At 41.5% G+C, this 26,849-nt stretch overlaps 1 protein-coding gene across 2 annotated transcripts; it reads left to right on the forward strand.

Moving 5' to 3' along the window:
* Positions 1-330: 330 nt before the first annotated feature.
* LCMT1 (leucine carboxyl methyltransferase 1) lies at positions 331-21,433 on the forward strand. Of its 2 annotated transcripts, none has more exons than XM_049791343.1 (11): positions 331-493; positions 1,840-1,949; positions 2,566-2,687; positions 4,203-4,279; positions 4,939-5,000; positions 13,132-13,234; positions 15,136-15,256; positions 16,040-16,141; positions 16,560-16,651; positions 18,672-18,769; positions 20,506-21,433. In XM_049791343.1, the coding sequence occupies exons 1-11, from the start codon at positions 396-398 to the stop codon at positions 20,526-20,528; spliced, it is 1,008 nt and encodes a 335-aa protein (XP_049647300.1). In that variant the 5' UTR covers positions 331-395; the 3' UTR covers positions 20,529-21,433. The 2 variants fall into 2 exon arrangements, with proteins under 2 accessions (XP_049647300.1, XP_049647301.1); XM_049791344.1 differs by having other exon boundaries at positions 1,840-1,931.
* Positions 21,434-26,849: the final 5,416 nt, after the last annotated feature.

The following is a 26,849-nucleotide window of genomic DNA, read 5'->3' on the forward strand; positions in this document are numbered from 1 at the left end:
CCTACGCCGCTCTCGGGAGCGCGGAGCGTTGCCGCTTCAGGAGTGGTAGCTGGGCCGGGCTCGGTGCGCGGCGGGGAGCGGACAGCCCCGACACCCACCCCCGTCCCGCTCCCCCCCGCGGCGTTACCGCTGAGCGTCCCCCAAGACTACCGCTCCCGGCTTCCCTTGCGGTACAGCCGCCGTTTCCTGGGCGGGGCGGTACAGCCCTTTCTCTCTCATTGGACGCTATGGGAACGGACGAGTCCGCGGACCAATCGCTACCGAGCTGCGGCGGGCCGCCCTGCGGAGGTCGCCCAATGAAGGGCGGTGGGGGGCGGGCCGTAGGGGCGGTGGCGGCAGTGGCGGGCGGCCGAGCCAGGCGCGCTGCTCCCCGGGCCCGGCCCTTCGCGCCCCCCATGGCGGCCGCTGCCCGCGACCCCCTCTCCGCCACCGGCCTCGACGAGGCGGACGAGGCGGTCCGGGGCACGTGCGAGGACGCGTCCGTCTGCAAACGGTAGCGGTGCTTGGCGGAGAGGGGGAGCGGCGGGGCGGGGTGAGGTCGGCCGGGCCGGGCCCCTCCGCTGTGTCCGTCCCCCCCCCTCCCCGCACCAGGCCGCGGCCCGGTGCTAAGGGGGGACGACGGCGGAGGTTGCCCGGCCCTGGGGCGATGCTGGAGGGTGTGAGGGCCGGCAGAGAGGACGGGGTGGGCGGCGAAGCACGGACCGGCTCCCGGGAAGCCGAGCTGTTGGGGGGGGGAGAGGGGCGAGAGCCCCTTGTTCTGGCGGGTGCCGCCGTGCCCGGCGGTGCCGGTGTCTTTTGTCTGTCTGCACCGAGGCCGAGAGCGTCACCCGGGGCCCGAGCGGCTGCAAGGGCCGGCTGGCTGGGGAAACCCACCGAAAGGTGTACAGCTGTAGGGGAAGCTCGGCGGTAGGTGGGAGGATAAACTTCAAAAGAGGGTCGGGGGTCCGCTCTGAAAGGGTGGGGATCTGCTCTCAAGGCGCTTTTCACTCGGGCCCGCAGGTTTGCCCTAAACTTTCCTGCTCCTGTTATTAAACACCTGCCCCATTTTCAGCTTAGGGTTTGTTTATAAAACAGCATACGGTGATAGCTAGAATTATCCTATCTAATAGCAGGGGTCAGAAATTTCAGTAATGTTCGATAGCTCCAGGGGAAAAAAACCCCATCTTGATATTTTTCAGAATTCTTTACTTCTCTGGAGGATGGGTGCTGGGAGGGTGATGAGTTTTGTTGCCTTGTTGTGCATGGGTGTGAGTTTAACTTCTGTCATTGCTGGCTTTTTTTTGTATCCTTTTGTTATTGGTGTAGCAGGAAAGTGTTGGGTGGTTGAGTCTGGTTTTGAGAGTTTACCTCTTAAGATCAGTTGTGAAGCTAGTAAGTTCTATTAGAATAGAACAGCACTGTTGTTGGTCTTAAAGTGATATGTAGAAGTTCTGGAATAAGTGCAAACAGCTCGTAAGGTAATGATGTATAGAAGTAAAGCATGCTTTGTGTGTGGTCTAAGGAACTTTAGACAGACAATTCATCTGTTTGCTGGGTCCTCGAGGAGGAAGTATTTGAGATTGGGGTCTTCGCTTGCAGGAGTTCATCAGATAGTGCAGAGGCTATTAAAAAGATGCTCGTTTAATATGGTAGCAGCCAAAATTTTTTACTAGACTTTGTATAACTTCTTAATTAAAATAGTTTGACAAATTCAACAGATTTTTTTTTAAACGGTGTCTGCATGTACACCCTCGGGTCAGAGAGTGACCCTTTCAGCCTGTATATCTTTTTAGAGTAAATCTTGGTGGCCTTATTTCATACTTTTTTTTTCTTTTTTTTTCTCCCCCCTCTGCTGGACAGGTTTGCTGTAAGTGTTGGCTACTGGAAGGACCCTTACATCCAGTATTTTGTGAGACAAGCCAAAGAAAGAAAAGCACCTGAAATCAACAGAGGCAAGTTGGCATGTGAATGTGAGCAAAGGCAGTGCAAATGTGTTCTTGACTGGGCTTGAAGAGCACCTGACAAAACCTTTATATACTGGGTATTATGGAGTGTAGGAAATATGTAAAAGAATGAGACAAGTTTTCTTCACAGTAATAATTCCATGCTGTATCTGATCTTTTAAAGATTATTCTTTAAATCAAAACTTTTATCCTTTGCTTTCTGTATTCTGAATGGAATGTCTCTGTGTGTCTCAGCATGCAGTAATCTCTACAAAGTAATCAAAAATGTTGATTTGTCCTAGGACAGCAGGGCATGTCAGCTCTGGTCTCTGCAAAAGTGTGCTCACCAGCTAGAATTATACTGCTCAGTTTGAGGTGAAACTTGACTAAAACTTCTGTTTACCCAAGGAATCCTGTTTTATCAGTGCATCAGATTTTGTTAGTAATAAAAAAAACCAAAACCCAAACCACAAAAACCCTTAGCTATCTTCAAAAGAGTCTGTTATTCTTCCTAAGAAACACCATTTTTAAAATAGACTACCTAAAAATCTTAATAACTGTTAAACATCAAGTATTATATGAAAATAACAATTAAAACCAAATTATGGTTTTTTTGGGTTTTTTTTTTTTTTTTTGTTAACAGGCTATTATGCTCGTGTTCATGGAGTCAGTTATCTGATTAAAGCTTTTCTAAAGAAGACAGACTGCAACTGTCAAATTGTTAATCTTGGTGCTGGCATGGATACCCTATTCTGGAGATTAAAGGTAATCATAGCTGAGAGCAACGAACTGGGCTGAAGACAAAGATTTGTGTGGACATTTGAAGCACTCTTCTGTGAGGGCTTATTGGTGCTGCATTCTGTAGTACAATGTGGAGGTGTGCAGCAAGGCTGAGTACTGCAGCAGACTGCCCTGGCTGCTTTGCCTCAGTTCTCAGCTTGCTTAGAATCCGTTTAGGTACCTTTAAACGTCGGTGCACAGGAGGGGCTGCGGTTTTCACTGGCTTTTACCAAAAAGTGTGTGACACGAAGCTGACCTCTAGTGGACTTTCAGGAACAGAGCTTGAAATCCATATTTTGCTGTCCTCTTTAAGCCTTAAGATTTCACTTTTTTATCCTATATTTAAACAGGAATAAGGTACCAAAGTACAGGACTGTACAGGCTTTATTTAGATGTTCCTGAATTATTTATATAAATGTGAGTTTTATATATGTAAATATATATGTCTGTATGCATGTATGTAATTCATAAAAATTCAGACTATTCAGATATTATATGAGAGTATCGTTCTGAGTAAACACACCACTAAGTCATCTTGTCTTCTCATTAGCATTTAGATTTGTAAATTTGGTTTCTGGAAGAAAGCTCAAGAAGGCCAGTCATATTTTGCTTGGTCACAATTCATTATGTTTCAGTCAGTGGAAGGGAAAAAATAATGAATTTTTTCTGACATCTGAAGCTTTTTTCTTACCTGCATTCCTGTGAAAACTATGTCAATACACAGTTTTATTAACTTTCCGGTAACAGTGATTTCAAAAGTTAAAGTGGGGCCTGTAATTCCAATTCTTTCTCCTCGTAAAGAGCGGGTGTGGTATAATTAACATACAGAAGATGGGACCCAGTTAACAGAGCACTTCAGTGTTCTGACTACTGATTTAATCTGCTGTTCAGAAACTCATGAGGTTGACAAGCTAGAACTAGCAGTACATATCCATCACAAAAGGATTGCTGCATAGGGAGAAACTTGGTACAGCTTATCTATCAGGGTGTCAAATACTGACAACATGAAATGAAGAGGTTTTCCCCTTTTTTGTAGTAAAGGAATACTGGTGTGCTTGTAGTCTGACTGTTGATTTGAGGGCGAATTGTGGAATGTGGTCACTTTCTGTGTAAACCTGTGAAAAATGTTCTTGTTCTTAGAAGAATAAGCTCAAGGTGCATGGTAAATGTCGTAATAGTTTACTGTTGCTGTGCTCTTCTAAATCCTGATAATATGTTGTTGGAATATATGTTTCAGTGATCTGGTGTGTAGGATTGCTGCATTACATAAAATGTTAAATAATTTCCTTAATGCTTAGAGGACATTCTAATGCCTCTCAACTGTTTTTGTTGTTTGGTTTTTTTGGTTTTTTTTAATTGGTGGGACATTAAGTTATACTACTGTTACAAATGCCAGTGTAAACTAAAACAAAACTGTTTAGAACTTAAGGTTATATCTTCTTGTCATGTGCACGTGAAGCTTGAATACCCCTAATTCTAGAGTCTTACTCCAATTCTCAGGATGAAAATCTTCTCCCTAGAAAATATTTTGAAGTGGATTTTCCAATGATAGTTGCAAGAAAAATACATAATATCAAGTAAGTATAATGCCTATGTTTAGCTATATGAAACAATGTAATTCAGCAAAATGTCATGAATTGCAACCTACAATTATTTCATCTCTTCTGAGAAACTCTTTATGCTCTAGGATTTAGAACAAAGGTTTCATTATGCAGGCAAGTCATACATGTGACTGTGCAGCCACTATTCCAAATTGGAGAAGTTCATATCTGGAAGCTTAAGGGAGGCAAGCAGACTTTATTCTTAATTATGTAAAGTATAATGGGCAGGGGAAGCCTCACTGATTAGAGGCGATTAAGTCTTCTCTTACTGTTGATGACAGTAGTAAATTCCCAGACTTGCATGTTCAGTTAGAGAGGTAGGATAGCTGGTACTATGCACAAATATTCCGTTTGAATGAATACACTAAGGCTTATGGAGGATACCTGAAGAGAGTGCCTGGATTTCTCTTGAAAGATTACCTCAAAACTTAAGAGTTATTAGGCATAAAACTCAATTGCAACTTACTAAGTCTAACTTGCAAACGTTTGTATTTCCAGTAGAGGGCAGAGGTATTCTCTTGTCTGTTTTTAACACACTCGCACATATATATATGTTAAAAAAAAAATAAAAAAATTGTAAGCACACTGTTAAACAAGCTTAACTGCTCAGAGATGCTTCTTCCTTCTTCCCACAGATCAAAACCTCCCCTGTCAAAACCAATTATGGAATCCCATTCAGGGGACTCTCTTCTAATAGGTGAGTCATCTTAAAAGTAAGTCAGCAATGTACTGCAGCACTTTTTAAACTTTTCTGATCATTTTGTTCTGCTATGTGGGCAGGCTTTTAATGTTTGAAATGCTGTTTGGACAGAGAATTGGGAGGGAAAAGAGGCTTTTTTCTTCTCTTACAGACTCCTGCCCATTTGTTCTGTGTCATGTTAGAAACATCTTCTCTTGAAGTGGTTTTAGTCTGACAGAAAGTTGTTGGGTTTTTTCCTTTTTCTCTCGTATGTAGCTGAAGTTATGTTTTCTTTTCTGTCACAGAAGAGGAAAAATGCTACTGATAATCATGTATACTGGACTAAAATATCTATTGAGTGTTTTCCTCTATCTTCTTGCTGTCTCATTAAGAGCACATGTCTTCACATTTAGCGGAGTCTTCACAGAAGAAACGCAGCCTGCAAAGTCCATTCTCAGGAGCCAGTGCCATTTGTTATGTTTTAGTATTAAGAAGATAATAGATTCAGGTGGTGTCATGTGATTGTACTGCCTCGGCTTGTAGCCTCATTATGTTTGTGTCAGGACTGTAATTCGCAAACCTCTTTACTTCTGGAAAAAAAGCTGGTTTCCATTGAGTCATGGTTTCAGTGCCTGAATAGCAGATACTGTGCTATAGTAGCTGCTTTGGACCCTTTAGGAGGAACAGTAATTATCTACATATACCATACCAGCTAATTTGTGTTAGCAGATGTGACTCTAAAACAGAGCTAGCAATATTTTATGTTCCCTGATATGATAACTTGTATAGGTGCTTTTAATAAGCACAATTCTAGCTAAGGGTCTGGAGGACTTGAAAGGGCCTTCCAAAGAGTGAGGAAGAGTACAGAGAGTGAGGAAGTGTGCTCGTGCTGCCAGTAGCAAGGTGTAGGTGCTTCATCCCAAGGCTCTTTTAGTGCTTTTAACTTGGATCAGAGTATTGCCACATACTGAGTTGATTGTGCATATTTATGCATGTTATGCACATTCTATTGCTGCGTATTAGAGGGTCTTAACTTACCAACCTTTTAGATGTCATTTGAATGGCAGAATTCTCTGTTGTATGTTCAGGTCTCAAAAGATGAAAGCCCAGTGCTTCATCCCAGAAAAAGGGCTCCTAAGTGCCACTGTGTTTCAGCTAGGAGACCTTATAACATATCTTTTATATACAATTAAATATGCTGCATAAGCACTCTTAAAAAGGCATTAATGCAGGGTCGATCAGAAGGGTTTGATAGTGTTTGTGTTACTGAACAGCTGTAGATACATCTAGTACAGGAAAAGAACTGCAAAGTTATCAAGTTGCAGTGGTGTATTGTAATCAAAAGCTACTAATTAGCAAGTCACAGCAGTCAACAGCAATTAATGTATCACTGTTTGAACGTATTGGAGTGGCTTATTTCTCTAAAGCTGTTTCTCTTGTTCTTTCTCAGTGCTGGTTTTTAAATACTTTAGAGTAGCAATTTGTACCGTAACCAGGCTGATGTAGGCTCTACTACACTGAGATCTTTGGGATGTAGCATAATGTCCAGGTGTTTGGAGATGGTGGAAGTCTGTTGTGGAATCCCAGTTTGAACTGGCACTTGATAACCACCGGTCAGTTCAAGTGAAATCCATCTGGGAACTCTCATTTAAGGACATGTTAATGGAACTGCTTCATGTGGAAGTGCCACCAGAAGAGGCTGTGGACTAAGTAGACAAATCAAACAGCTGAATAGAGATTTCTTACAGATCTAAAGGAACTTGACAATGAATTCGCTCAGCTACTAACTGGTATATACCCTCTCATTTTAAAACTGTCTTAGTACCTGAGAACTGGAAGGTGGCGGCTGTGACTCAAATGGGCTCCAGGAGAAATCCAGGGAACTACAAGCCAGTAGGACTGGTGTCTCTACTGGACAAATTAGTAGAAACTCTAACAGACAGACTTAGTGGAACACAGGAATAATATAATGTGTTGAGAAAGAGTCAACATGGCTTTTGTAAAGGTAAGTTATGCCTCACAAACCTATTGGAGTTCTCTATAGGAGTCAACAGATATATTGGAAAAGGCCATCCAATTAATATAGTGCTTGAATTTAAAAAACATGTGTTTTGACAGCGTCCTGTGCCAAAGAAATTGCACAGTTGTCGTGGGGGGAGGGAATGGTTCTCATATGGGTAAAGAGCTGGGGATGGAGGGTAGGCATATGTTGTTAATTTTCATTATGGAGGGAGGTGGAGATCTGTGCTTGAGGATATGTTGTTGTTCAACACTAAGAAATGGTTGGGAAAATAGAGTGATTAGTAAGTGGCAGCTTGTTGGCAAGTCCAAACTCTTCAGAGTGGTAAAGAACTGTAGAAGAATCTTGTGAAATTGGCGACTTGGTGATAAATGCAATGCAGATTAATATAAAGTGATGCACATGAGTGGAAAAAATAGTTTGTGCCTCACATGTAAAAGATAGACTTCTGGCTGATTATTGCTGCCTGCATACAAGATCTGTGTATTATAATAAATGAAAACATTGGCTCAGTAATGGTCCAGAAATCCAAATAAAATTTAAGGATTCTTAGAAAAAAGATAGAAAACGACACAGATGCCAGTATTAGTAGTACATGTTTGCCCTCTTTTTGTCTTTTCCCTAGGTAGCTGCTGTTGGCATCTGTGAGAGGCAGGATACCATGCTAGGGGGACCTTTGGTCTGACTCGATACAGCTGTTAGACTAACGCAATGTTCTGGGAATACCTGTCATAGGGAGTGTAGTGGGGCATAATGAAGCAGCATTTCCAGGTAGGGAGATGTTACTCGTTTTTGTGGGTTTTGGGGTGGGGATATGGACCAGGATTTTAGAATCTTGGGCGGGGGGGGGGGTGGGGGGGGTGGGTTTGTCCTGTCCCCTCTCCCTCAAATCAGTTCCACACTGCTGTCTCATGTATACCAGGAATAATTTGTTTAGATGCTTTGGAATTTGATTTTTGAGTTGTTCTAAATATCAATTGACATGACTTTTGTTCTCGTACTGCTTTTCTCCTCACGCTAAATGTTTTCATTTCATGAACGTAGTGCTAATAGACAACTTTATTGGCTTCAGGGCAACATCTCCTTTCTCCTTGCCCTTTACACAAAGCAATGACAGCATGGCGTGCAATTCAAGCATAGGTATTTGTGGCCTCTGCCCTTGAATGCAGCAAGATGACACTTGGCATTGAACAGCTCTCTCATTTCCTAGGGAATGTTAGATCTCCAGGGGAAAGCAGTGAATTTGTGCAGTAATTTGACATTGCTGTGGCAATATCAACTTAAATTGTTTTCAAAGTTCAGTGGTGCTATCTAGTTTATGATGCAGTTGCTAGTGTTGGGAAGTTAGTACTCCACCTTTGCTACCTTGCAAGTACAAATTCACTTCAATGAACTATTACCTTTCAGTGCCACTCCTACACATTCTGCCCCAGTCTAGCCCAGCTTTGGGAGTTGGTTGTTTTAACTTCCTTTTCCCTACATTTCCAAACTTGCTTGTGACCCAGCGCAGATGTTGGGGGTGTTGCCGTCTTGGTGGCTTGCATGCCTTGTGTTGGGGATGATCCTGTGCTTGCAAGACTGATCAATGTCTTTGTGTTTTGACATGTACCCTATTCTGATGTTTTAGTTAAACAACCTGCGTGAGACCAATACTATATTGTGCCTGTGAGCCTGCAGAATAGGTTGTATGGGCTGGTTGGTTGTAAAGCTGCCAAAGATACCTTAGGATGAAAATCCTAATGAAATCAGTTTGAGTCAATAGTATCCTGCATGCTGTCTCTTGGAAAACTTCCAGGAAATAGTTTCACTAGTCTGAGAAGAGAGTAAGAAAACTCTGAATTCTTGTAGCAGAGGAAGGGCTGTGCTTCTTGCACCTGAGGTTCTATAATGCTGCTTCAGCAGATGGATTAAGGTAGCGGGTGAGTGCCTGAGGGCCACCATAAAACAGAGCATTTACTTGCTGGTAGCATGTTTCCATGAAGAAAAATTTTATTGCAGCGAGGTCAAAAGGCAACTGTAAGCAACTCCTGCTACTATTCAGTTACTGCAATGATGTCTAATTTCGAACTACTTGTATTGTTACTTCTGTGCTAAAAGCCATGGAGAATACACATACAAGTGGTATGATGAGAGCGAATCGTTCTCCGTTGCATTATGCATGGATAACAAAAGTGTGCACCTAGGTTGAGAGAGTCTGCGGTGGGTAGATGAAGTGGGCTGGAGTGGTGGGTCTTGTTTTCCTTCTCTCCTTCACTCTCCCCTCCCCTGTATTTCTCAAATGAAATCTGAATCTGGTGTTTCTCAAACCTTCACTTCAGACAAGTACAAGGGAGAAACTTTGTACATAACTGAATGGGCTGAGTGTGAGCATCACAAAGAAAACCATAAGGTAGCTCCATGCTCTAGAAAAGAACGTTATGACCAAACATCTTTGCGAAAAACCAACATGAAGCATTGGTGCCTGGATAGGAGTTAGTGCTTGGAATATGGGATTTTCAATTGATTAAGCCACCAAATGTTGCTGTCTGTGCCAGCATTAGGGCAGTTGGCCTGAGTCACAACAAGGTGGCCCTAATTATTTGAAAACTATCACTGACGTGCATGTTAGTGCAGCGTGAGTGGTGTTCTCTGGCCCAGCCAGGAGGGAAGGCAGCAGTGCTCCTGGCAGTGGCAGACATCTGATGGAGCATGCAGGGCTCTTGTCTGTGGGGAGGTCACTGTGGCAGACACCTTCAGAAGAGTGAGATTACAGTAAGAAAACAAAAAAGTAGTGTGGGGTTTTTTAACCAAAAAAATTTGATTCAGTTTAAAAGAAAATTCTTGTTCATAAGAAGAAACCAATGGAGACCATGTGTCACTTGCTACCAAGCTGAAACTTGCTTTTTCTTTTTCTGCTGCTCTGTAGATAGGCAGGTATTGTAAAACACGTTTGCACCAATGCTGGTCAGTCAGGGTGGCAGCGTATTTGCAAATTTTTATGCTTCAAGCATCAAACTGCAATAAAGTAGATATCGGTGCCAGACCATGAACTAGCAATACATTATTTTCTGGAGTGTTTATGGCTGTACTTCAACTTTAGCCTCCAGGCTGGGAACAATGGCAATTCCAACTATTGGCAGCTGCCATTGCCTTGCAATAAGTGAGTGTCTGCTATCTAAGTGTGAAGTGATGGAGCAGTCGTCAGTCTGATTTAAAAATCTTGAAGTTATTTACCTAGTTAAGCATGAGCTCTTCATCTCTTTGACTTCATATACAAAAGGATATATTTTTTATGCCATTTATAGGCCAAAGGTGGAAGCTAGCAGAAAATCTTACAAGGAAGTTTGGAAGAGGCTTAGCTTAAACTCTTTCCGCTTGCTTTTTCTCCTTTTGCCTCTCTTTTTGCATTTTAAAATTACCTAGTGTAAATTTCATATTTTTCCCTAAGATTTCCTTCAAGATAAAAGTATTAATCATAAATGTTGAAATATATGAATTATGGAGATATTTAATGAGGTGCTTTCAGATATATACAATTTTCAGCAATTGTATCAGCTTGTGTATAATGTGTGTGCAGCTCTGCCTCGGTACTATCTCTGGTTGTGTTTGCCAACAAGCATCACTGGAGAGTTGAGGGAAGCTGGCAGGAAAATGTGTGGAGGAACAAGTACATTCTGTTTGAATGGACCAAAGAAGGGAGAACCAGGCAGTCTGGATACTGGAAATGGAAGTGAAGTTACTGCATTTGGAGTAAAAGGCTTTTGAAGAGAGGAAGACAATCCATTCCTCATCAGCTTTCTTGGCCTTTTAAAAGTTTCTGCTGCAAGGAGTCCTGTATTAAGTCATTAAGTGTATTTGGCTTTAAGGTTTAAAGAATATTTCCAAATACATCCAAATATGAACCAAATCAGCTTTAAAGAAATCTGTTCTAGTTTGGTGTTTGTTTGTGGGTTTTTTCCAGTAGTTACCTTAGAATAAGCACGCTATGGCTATATGGCTGTTTATTTTCACTTGTCTACAACCTACATCTCCAAAACCAACTCTCTGTTGGGCTGTACAGCTCAGCACTGAGAATCGCCCAGGTTGCTTCCCTTGGCCATCCCCTGTCCTACCATGTCAAGACGTAACAGAAATTCTGTGGGGTTTGTTCATGCCTATTCAGACTTATTAAAAACAAAGTTAGTAATTTTGATTGCTGAAATTTGAAGCATTTTAAAGGACAGTTTTCTAACCTAAAGTTTGAGAGGTTTTGCTCTTTCCTGTTCTTCAGTGATAAAAATGCTTGAATCAACATCATGTGAGCAAGAGACACTTACTTCCACCTCTGAAGTGTTTGTACTGCTTCCGTTACTGGATCACTTAAAAAATTTTTGTACTTTATTTCTGGTTATAATTAATGTACTAGTATGTCCAAGTCAATGAAGCTGGACAAGAAGATTACATTAATTTTATACTAATTGTGGTAACTGATGCTCATTGTGCTGTATCTCCAGACAGCAAACCAATCACTATATAAATACTTTCCTGTGTGTGGTGGGGGTTTTTTGTGTGGCTTTTTTTGATGCCATTATCATGGCCTTGATATAATAACTTAAATAGAAGGGTGTGGGAAGTCGTAAAGCTATTACAGAACATGCACATGAAAAAAAGCTTTGACTCAAAATGTTGAATCATTTGCCGCACAACTTTTTCTTTTTTTCTTTTTTCTTTTTTTTCCCTGTAACTCTGCATGAACTGTTCTGGTTTCTGTATCTGTTCAGAAATGTTGCTGGAAAGACAGCTATTTTCACTTGCTAGTGCCATTTTCAAACAGTTGGTCACTTGAAAACTAAATGGAGGTACATCTTCCAGAATGTTTGAAGCACTGTGTAATTTAATAAATTGCCTTTCCCCTCCACCCCCCCCCTTTTTTTTTTTTTTTTTCCTCTCCTGAAATGGAAAAACCCTTCATCCTGTCTCTTCAGCCACTTGGCTTCTCTTTCTCTCTTCACCTAGCTCTTGACATCTGCTCCCATATTACCATTCAGGAGCTGTGTCTGTCTGCAGCAGGATCCCAAATGGAGCTGTGCCAGAGCTTGCTACTGCAGATGGATATTGACTGGCCATTACATGACCACTTTAAACGCTCACTCTGGGGGTTTTTTTCCCCCACTGTTTAGCTTACTTATTTTACTGCTTGCTCCATCGCACTCATATGGTAAGAGGGGAAAATTATGTGCTCTTCTATCCTAATGACTTCGCTCTAGTAAAGCTAAAACGTGAAAGAGCAGTCTGATATATTCCCGCAGAACTTTACATCTTCAAGTGGGTTTGATGCTGCACTTGTAAAATGCTTTGTATGGGAACCGGGCTCATCTAGTTGAATTGATTGCAACTGGTTGTCAGAGTTATTGATAGCAAGATGCTCATGTTGCTGCTGGCTTCCTTACAGTTTTGCTAGTATGGCAAAGTGTCTTTTGACTTTAGTATTAGTTCCTCCTTCATGTTGGAAAGCATTTACAGGAGCTTGCTGCCTATTGCATCCCAGGTTGAATATTTGTTTCTCAGAATACCTTTTCTCATTTGACTCTACACTTAAATACCATTGCTAGATCATATGAAAATGCTAAATGATAACTTTTTTTGGCCCCCAAATCTGTGTCTGTTACCCATGTATATTATATGGCTATATGTATTGTTAATTTGTATAGCTATACCTATTGTTAATATTTGGAACATGGTTACTCTTAACTTAGTTTTTCAGAAATTGATGTACTTTATTTAACGTAGTTCCTTATGTACATATGTTGGGTCATCTAAAAAGACTCTACAAACAAAACAAAAAACCCTGCCTTTAATCTTCACATTCTTCTTCTCTCTGCATTCCTTGAAACCATGGTAACAGATGGGATAACCTATCTGCATTAGAGTGGCTGCGGGAGTGAAAGAGTAGGTTTGTTGCAGAGTCTGATGCTAATATATCACCATCTGTAAACCACAACAATTAGGTATAAGGGAAATTAATGTTTTAAAAAGGAGAGTTTGCTGTTGATTGTTAGGTATAACAAATCAAACTTTGACTTCAAATTCATATGTTCCTGTGTATTTTTTAAGTTATAATTTCGGCATCCCTTATTTGTAACTGTTAGTCTCAAAATTTTAAACTTGCAGATTCTCACAGCCTAGACTCCAGTCGGTATTCCATAGTAGGAGCAGATCTCCGTTTCTCATCAGATCTGGAAGAAAAGCTAAAGAAACATAACCTGGATATACAGTAAGATTATTTTTTTTAATTTTTATTTTTTAATTTTTTTTTTTATGAGTGCCTGTGGAAGCATACTGGTGAGAGTAAAGTCAGGCTTGGGCATACAGTGCTCATTATGCTATTTCCATGGTTACCTTTTCCTGAGCCCTTTGAGCAGAAGGAATTGTTCAGACACCTCATGCAGCCTCACTGAGCTGAGCAGGCTGGCATTGCTGTGACTGCTTGCTAGTTCCAAGTCTGAAGTAAGGTTGTTCCTTGCGTAGTCGATTCTGCAAACTGCGTTTTTGTCCTTACTGAGAAGATCAAACATTACAGAACTATTTGCTTCTTGTTCTTAAAATGCTGGGGGGAATAAAGCTTTCTGTTAATGTGTTTCTGGTGGTTGGTTCTCTTTGGGGTATGTGCGAAAAGATCACAAGGTAAAGCTCTTGTTGCAGGGCAGGCAGCTGTAATTCCTTCTTGCTTCCCACCCCTCCATCCCTTGCCCTGGAGGGGATGGGTTCCCACAGCAGCCATTTTCTGCCTCAGAGCTCATATGAGGTTTTTTTTGTATTTCATGAATTTAACTCTTAAAGATTTCTAAAAGAGTTACCCCCTTGCTTGAATCTGGTTGAAATTTAGTTAATAGAATCATAAGTTATTCAAGGAGATTCTCTAAACTAGAGATGTGTCAATGTCATAAATCACTTTTTTAAGAGTTGGTTCAGTTGCATTTAGTTTTAATGCTGACTGATGGGCAGTACCTAGATCAGTGAACATCTTCCACCCTTATTGTAAAGGCTGTACGAGTCAAGATTTCTGGGAGCTTAGCTGGTAAAATGAAGAATAATTCTGTCAATATTAAATTATTTCAGAGTTTTATCTTTGTAATTATTTTCTATTACCTCCACTTAAAACCCTTACTGTTCCCTAGACCTTTTGGTAAAGTGATCGCCATGGAGTCCTTTGAGAACCTAACTCCAGAAGCTAATATCTGGGATTTTATTGTTCAAGCGTTAGGCTTCTAGAGGGGGCAAGAGTTAAGTTTTTAGAGTGGATGATGGACATACCTTTCAAATATGAGATATATAAATAGCAGCTATCTGGCTGGGTGGGAGAGAGCATATGGGTAAGCAGAATGCATCAAATTCCCATTTAAATCTTTACACTTCCATCTTTTGAAATCTTCCCTTACTTGCCTATATTGCTGCTCCTTGTGGAATTTCTCCTGCTTCTAGTGACTTTTCTTTTTCCTGTTCATTCTAGCAATTAAAATAAAACTCCATAATTCTAAGGAAGATTACTCGTGTAGATGTCTATTTTGGGGTTTTTGTGGATGGAGGGGGAAGAGGCAATGTGCAAACTATAGATTGCATTATAGATCGGTATATTATTATATTATAGTTAGATAATATGTGAAGCTTATTTTACAGATAATGAGCAAATATGTCTAATTAAAATTCTTAGAACTTTTTTTTTAAGAGAAAACTTCTTTTGATTTATATTTTATTCCTGATTCTACTGAGCTCTAAAACAGTGCGGATTTTGTATATAGGGTACAATTCTTCTAACACAGGTAACAAAATTAATTTTAATATGCACTTCAGTTGATGCTATCACAGTTCAGAGAAAACTTACACATTCTTCTGTGTTCAAAGCATGGCTGACTTAAGAGAGATTGTTTCCTAATATCTCTGTTTTGTAACCATGGGTGTCCCCTGTGGTTAATTTATTGACTGCCAGAAAACCCAATTCTAGTCAACTTGATGAAGTGATTTCATTCAGTCATTTAAGACTGTAGCTCATAAAGAGGGTAGTTCTTTTAAGACATTTTGGGGACATGAAATTACTTGCTTGCTAATAATTTTTTATAGATCTTTCTTGTTCTTTTGCTAGAAATAGTTCTCTTGTTTTTGTTTTTTGTTTTAAAGTTTGCCAACGCTTCTGGTAGCGGAGTGTGTGCTGGTTTACATGACACCGCAGCAATCTGCAAATCTTTTAAAGTGGGCAGCAAGCACTTTTCCAGTGGCAATGTTTATAAATTATGAGCAGGTAAAACAAAAATGGCATTTTTAGACCTGCATTATTGTAATAAAAATTGCTTTCCAAGGTGGGAGTTCAGCTTGTAAAATAAGAGTGGCCATATCCTTTTGTATAGACAGCAGTTTCTGCTGAGTTTCTTTAGTAATGTGTTTTATCTTGTAGATCTGTTAGCTCATTGTAAAGAATACACAGCTATTCTGAAAGACAGTTTCTGGACTATGTTGAACCAATATAATTGAGACTTAATGCATATGTGGAGAAAACCATAGAACATTGGTTTAGGTAAGACAGAGGAAAAAGAAATGGTGCTGAATGTTGGATATGAGTGTCTAACATTACATAATTACCTCTCTCTGTTCTTCAGCAAAGTGGAGCAAAAATCACATCAGCATGAACTCAGCTTCTCTGTATGGAAGTAAAATGCTGCCTCAGGGGAACTAGGTGGCTCCAGGAATTAGTAACAGGATCTTCCAAGCTGTAAATCACTGCTAGAGAGCTGAACCAAGTTGCTGACAACTTAAAACGGAGTCAGTTTTCAGTGCCCAGTCCCTGTGTCTGTAAAGGCAGTAGCATTGTCACCATTAAATTGACACTCAACTTGTAAACATGAGGTAGCTGAGAAAATTGTGACAGTGGGAAATGAACCTGGTGTAAGAATGTGAAACTTAATTTAATGTTATCCTGTACATTTTATGACATAGACAATTTAAGAGTTTAACCAAGTTACTGCTTTTCACTGCGATTACATTCTTTTCGGAAGGGGGAACACTTTTGTCTCATTCTCTACCTGAGGTGAATATGACAGACCGGTTTGGACAGATCATGATTGAGAACTTGCAAAGACGACAGTGTAACCTGGCTGGCGTGGAAATTTGCAGATCCTTAGACTCTCAGGTAAAGAGCTCTGGCTGTGTTTGATATTTAACTTAATTAATATGTCTGCAAGTTCTGCCTCTGTGTGTGCACTGTAAGGCTCAGAGCAGTGACCAAAGCAGGTTTGCAGTGGGACAGCTGCTACCTACTGAAACCCTTTCTTATCCACATTACAGTGGTTCCCTGTTATCAGTGCCATGGTTGCTTGATATCACTTAGTTTTGGTAGTTGTACAAAAACTGCAGTAGATCAGAGCACAGCTCCATCTATCCCACTGTCCTCTCTGCGCAGAGTTAGCAGCAGATGCTTAGAAAAGGGTATAAGAGCTCTTCATAGAACAGGTCAAGCAGATGGCCTACAAAATCCTTAGGGGGAAAAATTGTTCTCTGGTATTTTTCCTCAAGTCTACTGAAAACTGTGCTGCTTGTTTATTTTACAGAGGGAACGATTGCTGTTAAACGGCTGGGAAACTGCACGTGCCATTGATATGATGAAAGTGTACAGCTTTTTGCCACAGGCTGATGTCAAAAGGTATTACTGATAGCTTGCTTGCGGCCAAAAGTCATCTTTTGATGCCATTTCCAAGGTAGTTCATGTCAGTATGTAGTATGGGATCTCATAGTATAATAGAGAGGAGGCTGTGTGCAGATGCTAGCTACATAGACAGAACATGTTTGAGTCTGAAGCTCTGCAGAACTTTAAGGGTAATACCTGGAGCAACATTAACAATCCAGGGGGTTATGGCTGCCAGGAGTAGACTGGCAGTGGTGATGTTTTATTTGGGTGTGATATAAAGCATCTCATGACAGAAATCTGCAGACAAAAGATGCTACAGAAATGCAGCGTTGAGTTTTTACAGTACCTAAGATGTTGCAAACATCCAGCCTCCACAACACTAGATGGGTGGAGTGGAGTCCTAAGTTACGCTCAGAACAGGCAGCCACTTTTCATGTCCCCGAGGGAGATGACATCCAGGTGTTTGCTCCAGTCGTGTAGGCCTAGGTAAGATTACTTATCCACTTGATTTTTTTACTACAAGTGGGTGGAAAATGGCTAGTTCTGATCTTCCCTCCCTTCTTCCTTGGCAGCATATTTAGGTAATGAGCCAAGGCAGGGCAGTAATTTAGTGCTATGACCTATTTTACTATGCAGGCAAAGAGGGAGAGAGGGGAGAGGTGTGCCGAACAGTGTGCTGTGACTATCTCTCAACAGATGGATGCATCTTCCATTCATACCATCTTCACGAGCTAGACTGCTGAGTCTGTAGACAGAGCTTAGTACATAGAGGGTATAACTAAACACTGTTGTAACAGTCAGTAATCTGCATGGGTTTTGTTAAATTTTTTTTGCATTAAAGAAGCTAAAGAGGGGGAAACTATTTGTAATGAGTAACTTCTTAGGTATATAATATGAACTGTGAGTTGCTATGAGTTATTCATTAACTATAGCTTAAATTAGCTGAACAAGTTACCTTGGTGAAAATAAGTATTCACATATGGGGATTTCTCAAATCATGGAACTGAACAGGTGAGACTGAAAATCATAGGTTGTTTAAATAGGAACGATGACTGTGTGATTGTACCATATGGCACTTAAGGAGAGACATAGCTTGTACTTTTGCAGCATTTTTGGCTATCTTAGGTCTGTTCAGCTCCTTCCACTTGTTCCAAATGCCAAGAAATAGGTTATGTAAACTCTGTCCTTCAGTATGAATGAGGCAAATAATGCTTTCTATTTACAAAAGTCTTTACAAAAGTGTTCTGTGGCACTTGCACATCTGTGAGTGTATTGAGGAACTTTTGCTCCTCAGTCTCTTTTGATCCTCAGTAGCAGCCCTTCCAAATATTTGGCATGGAAAATAAACACTCCAATATTCAAGTAATCTAGAGTGAGAGAGAGGAATGTGCCAGGTTTTTAAAGCAAGCACAGCTTGGGAGAAGTTCTCCTGTTTGTTTGGTGGAAGACATTCAAAGATCTTACTTAAAGAATCTTAGGTAGGAACCATTTTAGGAAAAAATCCTCAGATCTTATATGTACCATTTGGTTTGTACTTCATCATGAGCTCATGTGGGAGAGTTGTTAGAAGCTGCACTGGTGTACCCATCACTCTTCCAAGACATAATATGGACTTGTGATTGTCTGGAGAAAATACTATCATCAACTGTTCACTGTAATCCTTTCGTAGATAAATCTCCTTCCGTTAGGCTGTACTATTGTGTCTACTCAAATCCAGCAAGATCACATACATGCAGTAAAAGTGATTAGAAGACAAATACTGGTATTTGTGAGAAGTTACACAGATTAGTCCTGGAACATGAAATTCCAGGGATGAGAAGTTGACAACATCTTGTGGGTCACTTGTTTCATACATTGACAACAAAGGCTAGGAGTAGTGGTGGTATCTTCATTATGGACAAATACCTGTATTAATTTACTAGAAAGTCAACTGCTTTATTGGCTGTAGTTTTCACTCCTATGGGGTGAAGAAGAGTACATTAAAAACTGTGCTGAGACTCCAGCTTGAATCACAATTTTGTTTTTATTCCTACAGAATAGAAGGACTTGAATTCCTAGATGAAAAGGAACTGTTTGAACAACTAATGCAGCACTACTGCATCTGCTGGGCTTCAAAGGACAGCAGTAATCTGGGTAATGTTCCCCAACATCTAGGGGGTGACACTTCACATTGAAATCTTATGTGGAAAGACTGGGACTATATACACAAGATATATGATAGAAGTATCCTGTATCAGGAATGGGGTCTGCTTCTCTGTTGTTGATGGGGTTGTGAACACCTCCCAGGTGGTGTCTCATGACAGTTTCTCCACAGCCTTTTGACGGTTTGTATAGGCATCTGAGCTGCCCAACAGGAAGCCTGTCCAGTACAGGGGAGTTAGAATTTTTACACTGAAATATGCCGTGTGGGTTACTTTAAATAACTGCCTGCTTTATACTACCAGTGCTAATTGAAAGGTTTACAAATCCTATGCATGTAAAGTGCCATATGGGCACACAGTATATGAAATCACAGTGTCCTGACAACATAAAAATAAATTTGTATTACTTAGCCCAGTCGTCTTCTGCACTGTCCCCATTTACATCCATCTGAGATTTAAGTTTTCCACACTACTTTCTTCTGGGGGAAAAAATTCCCCCTGAACTTAACTCTTTTAAATGTTCCTTTTGTTCTTAAAATTCTGTCTCTCCTGGACTGGAATTTCTTTGAAACAGAGAGACTTGATGTATGCTTTGTATAGCATTATGCATGTTGCTGCTGTTTAAGAAATAATAAAATCAAAAGAATTGTGGTTTGGGTGAAGGATGGATGTCTACAGCCATTATCTGTCCAAATTAGAAAGACAACTGTTGCAGACGTGGTTTATCTCTACTTCTGTCTGCAATTTCAGGGACTTCAGTCTTTCCAGAAAACTTCTTTGCCTGCCAGTTTATCTCTTTTTCCTCCCCTTCTCCTTCTATGCCCTTCCCTTGCTCCTGACAAAGCAGTATTCAAGAACAAATTTTATTTGCTGTTCCTTAGCAAACATGAATAGATGGAACCTCTGCTGAAGTTGTGCAGCTAGACTGAGTAGCGAAGCATCTGATACAGCTCATAAAACTAGATGTTCCGTACCCTGTTGCTGCTGCTGTAACAGAGATGCTAGCTTGTGCTGTCTGCTGACCTGAATCCTACAACTTTGACAGTTTTGAGCTGCAGAAATGCATGTTTTCCATTTGATTATTATGGCTAAAAAGTGATGACTGTAATACAGAACTTATTTCTAGAGGAGCTAAGGCCAGAAAGTTCACCTATTCATAGTAGCCAGTATTCCTGGGATCTCCAGCATTATTCTTTGCTGTAATTAGAGAAGTATTTGGGACAATTTTGGGTACTGAGGTTAAGTGATGCAGCATATCTTAGACATCAAAAAAGACAAGTCTCAAAGGAGATAATCAAATGTCTAATGCATGGATATGCCTTAATCTAAAGCAGTTTTTCTTTATCCAGTGTGAATTTACTGCCATCATCAATGGTGCTTTCCCCAGCTTTCTCTTTTTAATTTCATGGGCAGACCCTTAGGTTCATCAGCAGCCTCTGTGTTGTTCCTTCTGCCATGAATAACTTCAGTACTCCTTCAGGCTGGCTTATTCAAATTAATTTCTGCATCACAATCAAAAAAGGGTTAAAAAAGTACAGATCAACCTGTTTCCTAATTTCCTTTCCTCCCACCAAATCCTTTACAGTTAAGTTTAAAAAAAAATAATATATATATATTCTCAAAGCATCCTTTTTCCTGTGTCTAACTGTCCTAATAGTAGTGAAGTACAGGTAGTATAAGAATAAACACTTGTTTCTCCCCCCCCCACCCCCTTTTCTTTCCAAATAGGTCTTGCAAGCATAACATTCTAATATATTTGCTGGAGGGAACCCGTGAGCCCAGAAGCCACAGCAACTGCCTTCTACTTGAGACAAGATCACAGAAATGATGGGACTTTGCATGTGCCAACTTTAGTCTGTGCATCTGTGTAAGCGGCGCCAGTGCAGAAAGCGATGGGTGCTGCTGATGTCGACTCTCCTGTTGGCTTTTGGTAGTTTTAATGAATCTTTTTTGCCCATTGTGAGCAATTGTTATGAGGCAAGACTTGCATCCCTTTCCCAGATATATAATGACGGACTTTCATAAGACGTCAATAATTCTTGTTTAAAAGCTTGCCTTCCTTAGTTTAAAACTGAAAGTAAAGTGTTATTGGATTATATGATTTTCCTCTGTTGTCTTTTTGTGGGTGTGTAAAATGTATTTGTGACAGGAAGCTGGAAAAACAATACTGGTGAGCTGCATTATTGGATATCTCTGCACTGTGCACGGCTGATAATGAAAGTTAAATTTTGTTAATTTTCATTCTGTTCAGGCTTAATTTGTATGAAGTGTCACCATGTTAGCTTTCTCCAGGCTTTACTGTTGCTACAAGGCTGTCACTATACTAGGTATGTTCTTGTAAAGGAAGAGTGAAAGGAGAAGGGGAGTCGTCATTCTTGTTCAGTCATGTATGAGAAACTGGATGTTGTTAAAGTAGACTTTATTTAACTGGGAAGGGCTTAACTTGGCAGTTCAGCACTGGGATGGTGAAGGTAAGAAAGAAATTAATCTAAATTTGCACTGCTTCTGGTAGTATCTTTACACCAGTTTCTCATTCTTCTTTCTTTCCCCCTAAAAGAAACAAAACAAAATCCCAACAGCAATGGAAGACCTTGCCCTATTGTTTGAATCTTGCAACCTTCCTATGAGAAAAATAATAAACGTTTAGTATTTATAATTTGCCTAGTGTCTTACTCATTAGAAGTTACCTATTTATACCTGGCTTAGTGACTGCATTTTTCCCCTCTCACCAACAGTATTTTTTTAAAGCAGTTGCAAGCATAAGCAACCATTTTCTTACCGTATGTGACTTTCTGTAGTGTAAGAATACCTGGCTTTGGAATTGGGCCTGCACTGGAGATGTAGGGAGGGAGATTATTGAGATACCAGAAAAGGGAAACAGTTCTTAGAAGTGACAGTCATAATTTCAGAGGAACACAAGTAGTAAAAAGAAATGGCCTTCCCTTCACTGCCCTCCTCTCTGTCACTGATTTTAGTCACTGGTAGCTACAGGCCACCTGCTGTTATGCTCGTGTTAAGCCGATTTCTTAAATGACAAGGCACAGAAATACAGTATTTGGTTAATGTTCTGCTCGGTCTTTGCAAAGTGTTCGCATAAACTCTCTGCCCTCAAAGGGAAGGGATGGACTGTGCAATTATGAAAGGAGCTTATAACCTTTGCTTCCTAGATAACAATATCAATGGTATGCTTATGCCTGCACGTTTTGGATGTTTGGGCTTATCTGTACCCCTCATCTATTAAGAGACACGTGCTAGCTGTGTCTGCATTAGTGTTGACCCTTTCTCTCTGCAGATGCAGGAGACCAGAAGGGCACATCTCATTTTTTCACCTTACCATCAAAGTTCCTTCCTGAGCACAGCAGCTGTAACCAGGGTCTATAGGGTTTGCCACTGGGTGGTTTCCCATGGCAGTTGCCTGCTGTCTAGATTATGAAGTAGACTTGCTGATGAACCTTTCTGCTTCTTGGGAATCAGGGGCAGTTAGCCTGCTGCATTTAATGGCCTGCAGCTTCTGGGTTTTGCTTTCTGGTTTCGCACTGTTGTTACTTGGAGTTTTTGAATATTTTTCATTCCCACTGTGCAATTGCTCTGTCTTAACCTCACATGAACCCAAGGAGCTAAATTCAATAAGGATCTATGAATCTGTCTTAATTAGTCCTCTGAGTCCTCCAAACTTACTGCCTAGCTAAATATAGCATTTATACCAGAGACCTGGAAGAAGATAAAAGCATCATGCCTCTTTGCTGATCTTCAGTGTACAGTTTCTCCTGAGTTAACCTGTGTAGTTGTGTAAAGAGTAGATATTCAGCTGGCATAAAGAGGAATACCAGTATGCAACTACTTTCTTGGTGTCTGCCCCTTCAGAAAGTCAGTGCAAGAAACTCGCCTCTAAAGATCGGTTTGAGTAAAGACAACTGTTAACTGCCAGAAGACAAGAGTATCAGGGTCACAAGGGCAAAATTATATGGATAAAACTTCATTTGGAAATGCCAGTGCAAATTTATATCTACAGACCCTATTCAGAGCATAAGTACTGAAAAGGTTCCTTATGGAGAGATACCTTTGTCATCCTCCCTCCGTACCATCCTGGTTTTGTTTAGGAGGAAGAGCCTAACAGCTGAAAGGGTTTTAATGTGACACTGACAAAATGGCAAGGGTCTCTACTTAGGCTGGGATAGGGGCTTGAGAAAAGGTAAAAGAACTCAAGAATCGCAGTCAGTTCTGCTATATTTGCAGCGGTTTTTTTCCTCCTCTTTTGCTATTCGTCACCAGCAGTTGGAACAACAGGTTTTTATTATGGCTGTGCTGTCCATGAAACCAACCTACGTTTTGATGGAAAGATGGGTCTGATTCTGCTGACTGAGCCACAGTCTAGTGAAAGTTTACTTCTCAGTTCTGCTAACATGGTTTCATGCAGCCCAGAAGCTTGCTAATTGAATATCTAAAGCATGGTTACTCTGAAAATATACTTAGCTCAGATCTTGACTTCTTTGTGAGTCCAGGCCTTGAGCCATCTGAAGTTGTGATAGCTTTATAACACATGATCTCCACTGACAGTTGGTTTGGACTGGGTTGTTGTTGGGCTTTGGTTTGTTTGTTTGTTTTATTTGTGGTTGTACATTTGAGGAGAAATGAAATAACTTTCTAAAAGAACTGCTATATTACAGCTGCATATTTAGGTTGGGATTCTGAGGTGCTTGTCTCGCCTTCATGTCCCTTCGCCCTGACCCAGCCCTCTTCCTTTGCTGTTTTCCCAAGTCTAAATCCTGGTAAGTCTTTTATTTGGATGCTGCTACCTTCAGACTTTTTTGGACTTCATCAGTACTGCATCTTGGATCATGCTGTGGGCCATTAAGTTGCTTTTCTTGCTTTTAATGAGCGTATAGCATACGAGGGCCTCCCACCTACAGATGCTCTGACTCACATGAGAGCTTTGCTCCTGTGGGGTGTGTGCTGTCTTGCAAATTCATTTGCTAGATCAAAGACGTGATGTTATGAAAGCATGAATAGGGGTTGGGTACTTTATTGGTTTGTTTCCGTTTTGAAGAAACGGTAGGGTGAACCAGAGATGGACAACAGTAAATGTTTTACTACTTCCATCTTCAGAGTGGACTGTAGCGCTTGGGGAACGTGGTTGAGCTAGGACCTGTTGTTCTACCAGGTGGTGCTGTATTTGAGATCCCTTTTGCTTCAGGTGAACCGAGATACTGGAATTTTTATGGTGTTTTTTTTTAAACAGCAGAACAGTGTCTTTTGGGAGCAGGCTTATACCTGCTCTGTCCTCACAGTGGGCATTAACCCTATTGTAGAGGCGTTTCCATCATTTGGAAACAAGTCACATTAAATCTGCGTCCCTGTGGATGGCTAGTAGGCGAGCCTGTTGGAACAGAGAGGGCTGGTGACTGCTGTGCCGTTGCTCTCCAGCTGCCAGGAGTTGGATCTCGCTTCCCTTCCAGCCTCATTGCGTACCTAACTGTCCTTTAATGTCTTTGATGATCTCTCAAAATTCTCATTCTAGTGTGTATAAAAGCTAGTTCCTACTTTCTTGTGTATTCATATGGATGCAATTTTCTTCCTTGCGGTTTATGGAGTAAGAACTTTTTAATGGATGACTAACCTCTTGGTATTGGAGACTCCTCGGTACGGCTTTGACAAGCTATCTGATTCTGCCTGCAGTGCTCTTTGATGTTCTGCTCCTTGATCTCCGTCCACAAACAGCTCTGATCTGACTTGCTGGCATTAGCATTGCCTGGTTGGGTGCTGCACAAGCACCCGGTGAGAGATGGTGTCTATCCTGAAAAACCTCTTACTTTTTGCATGTTAATTCAAATAATCTAAAATAGCTGAGTCAAAGATGCTTAAGTATGAAGTTGAGGGAAATGAGACAATGTGTAGTGTCACAAATCTGCTGATAGCCAAGTTTGACAGGTTACCTGACAGCTAATATCTGTTATTAAGAATCAGGGATTAAAAAAAAAAAACACACCACCAAACCAAAAGCCCTGTATCACCCTCTGCACTGCAGGAGTCTCTTTGTGCAGTGACTAATGCTTGCTTTGTGGCAACAAGACTATCCTGCTGATTTCTTTTGAATAAAATGAACAGATGTGTAATAGCATAAAAGCCCCACCTCTACCATCAATTTAATTTTGGCAAGACCCCCTTTGAGAGCATATTCCTTGATCCTCTTGTAACATATTTTTGTAAGTGGGAACCAAGCTGAAGTCTTGCCTGCTCTGGAACAAACCCATCTCTTCCCTTTGAACTGGTTGACATCTAAGATGCAGCCACTGAGCTGTTGCATTTTTCCTATAAATGGGCTTTGAATGTGGCTCACTCCAGGAGACAGTCCTCTGCTCTATCAGTCAGTCTTTTTTGTCTTTGTCACAGTTTAATCCTCTCTGTGTTTGGAAATGATGTCTCTGCTAGCATCAGGCAGATACTGGTGGAATTTCTGCTCATCAATTTCTATTTTAAGTTCCTGTATAATTTGTTCATCTCAGGGAAGCACTGAAGAATGCGGCATAGGAGTGGAGCTGGTGCCGTGGGATGAAAGGCACGATGGTGCCCTATTTGCTCTTCGTCTAGATGAGTCTGACTTTCCATCTTGCAGCTGTTCAGCTAAACGGTTCAGCATCCAGCTAGGAGAAGGGAAATCATTCCTGCAGGAACTCTTCGAGAGTCTCTTCTAGCGCAGTTGCCAACAGTGGTGAAGAAAGTAGGTCACCTTGTGCTTCAGGGTTACAACAGGATCAAAGGAATTTGTGATACCTCGGGGGGACAGGTGTGGGCAGTCTAGCTCTCATGGTTACACTAACTAAAATAAATAAATCTGTCACCTCTCTTCAGGGTGTATTTGGGTTTGGAGAGTGCCTAGTGCTGCTGAAACAATGCTGCTTTGCTGGAAAGCCAGTAGCTGAAAAAGGCTGAGAAACATTTTCTAGCCAGGAGAGATGGCCTTTGCCTTCTGCTGCTGCTTGCTGTGGTTTGTGTGACTCTGCTTGTCAGCAGTAGCTCTCTTGAGCTGCGTGGTGAATCTCTGCCTTTTTTCTGCTCCCAGCCCAGCCTTTTGCCTGGGTTGTTGGTACTGACAGTACAACAAAATTCATCCCTGCAAATGGTTTGTTTAAAGGCGGGGATTGAATCATTTAAGCTTGAGTGAACTGCAAGGCGAAAGTGAGTTGCGTTGCCCCAACCAGCCAACTATGGTGCAGGAGCTCGACCGTTCCCTTTGCAACCTCCTGCCCTGCTGGCGGCTTCCCCTGATGCTTGAAGGGTTTTGCCTGGCCCTGCCGCAGGAGCTCGCCGGCTGGTGTCTGCAGTGGATCGCTGCGTGGGACTCTCGGTGCTGGCTGAAGAGGCTGAGAGCCAGACCTGACTGGTACCTGCCCCTAGACAAGGGCACAACGCTGTCATCTTTGCCACTGGGCTGTCTCTTGCCAGCCCTGAATTTAGCTCTGGTCTCCGTGTCGTAGCCACACCTGTGTCATTCTGTTGAAGATCATTTAAAACTACTTGAACTAGTTTCCTCTCCCCTACTGAACATGGTTTCTATGTCTGTTAATGTAGTAACAGCAGGAGATTTGATGTCATCAATAGGAAAAGTTCTCCTGCAAGTCTGCTATGGCGAGAAGCCTGTGATGATGTTCTTTGCTGTGTTGCTAATGAGTTGTGGAGCACCTGAAAACTTGCATCTCCCCCCTGTCCTCCCGCTCTGTTTCGACTGCAGGGTGGGTAGTCGGGCTGTCCCTCCCGTGTGCTGTGCGTTTGGAGAGCATGTGTGACACGGGACCTCCAGGGAGGATGACAGCCAGGCTGGCTGTGGTCCTGCGTGGGGCTTTGACAGGAGACTGACCTGGCAGCTCCGGGGCGCGTGGGGGGATGAAGGTGCCGCTGAAGGAGCTCTACCAGGAAACGTGGGTAGCGAGAAAGGGCAGACGGAGGAATTGTGTCTGGTCATGCTTGCTGTTCTTGAAGCAAGATGATGCTGTTAATCCTCTTTGCTTGTTCCAGTGTCTGCGGTTGTGAAGCATTTGCACAATGAGGATGCTGAGTCCAGTTGTCATGGCAAA

This window comes from Accipiter gentilis, chromosome 33 (genome assembly GCF_929443795.1).
Source record: "Accipiter gentilis chromosome 33, bAccGen1.1, whole genome shotgun sequence".
Taxonomy (NCBI): Eukaryota; Metazoa; Chordata; class Aves; order Accipitriformes; family Accipitridae; genus Astur; species Astur gentilis.

Coding starts and splice junctions, on each gene's coding strand:
- LCMT1 (XM_049791343.1), top strand. CDS start 396: ATGGCGGCCGCTGCCCGCGACCCCCTCTCCGCCACCGGCCTCGACGAG. Junction 1,950..2,565: donor AGGCAAGTTGGCATGTGAAT/GTGAGCAAAGGC, acceptor TTTTGTTAACAG/GCTATTATGCTCGTGTTCAT. Junction 5,001..13,131: donor AGGGGACTCTCTTCTAATAG/GTGAGTCATCTT, acceptor TTAAACTTGCAG/ATTCTCACAGCCTAGACTCC.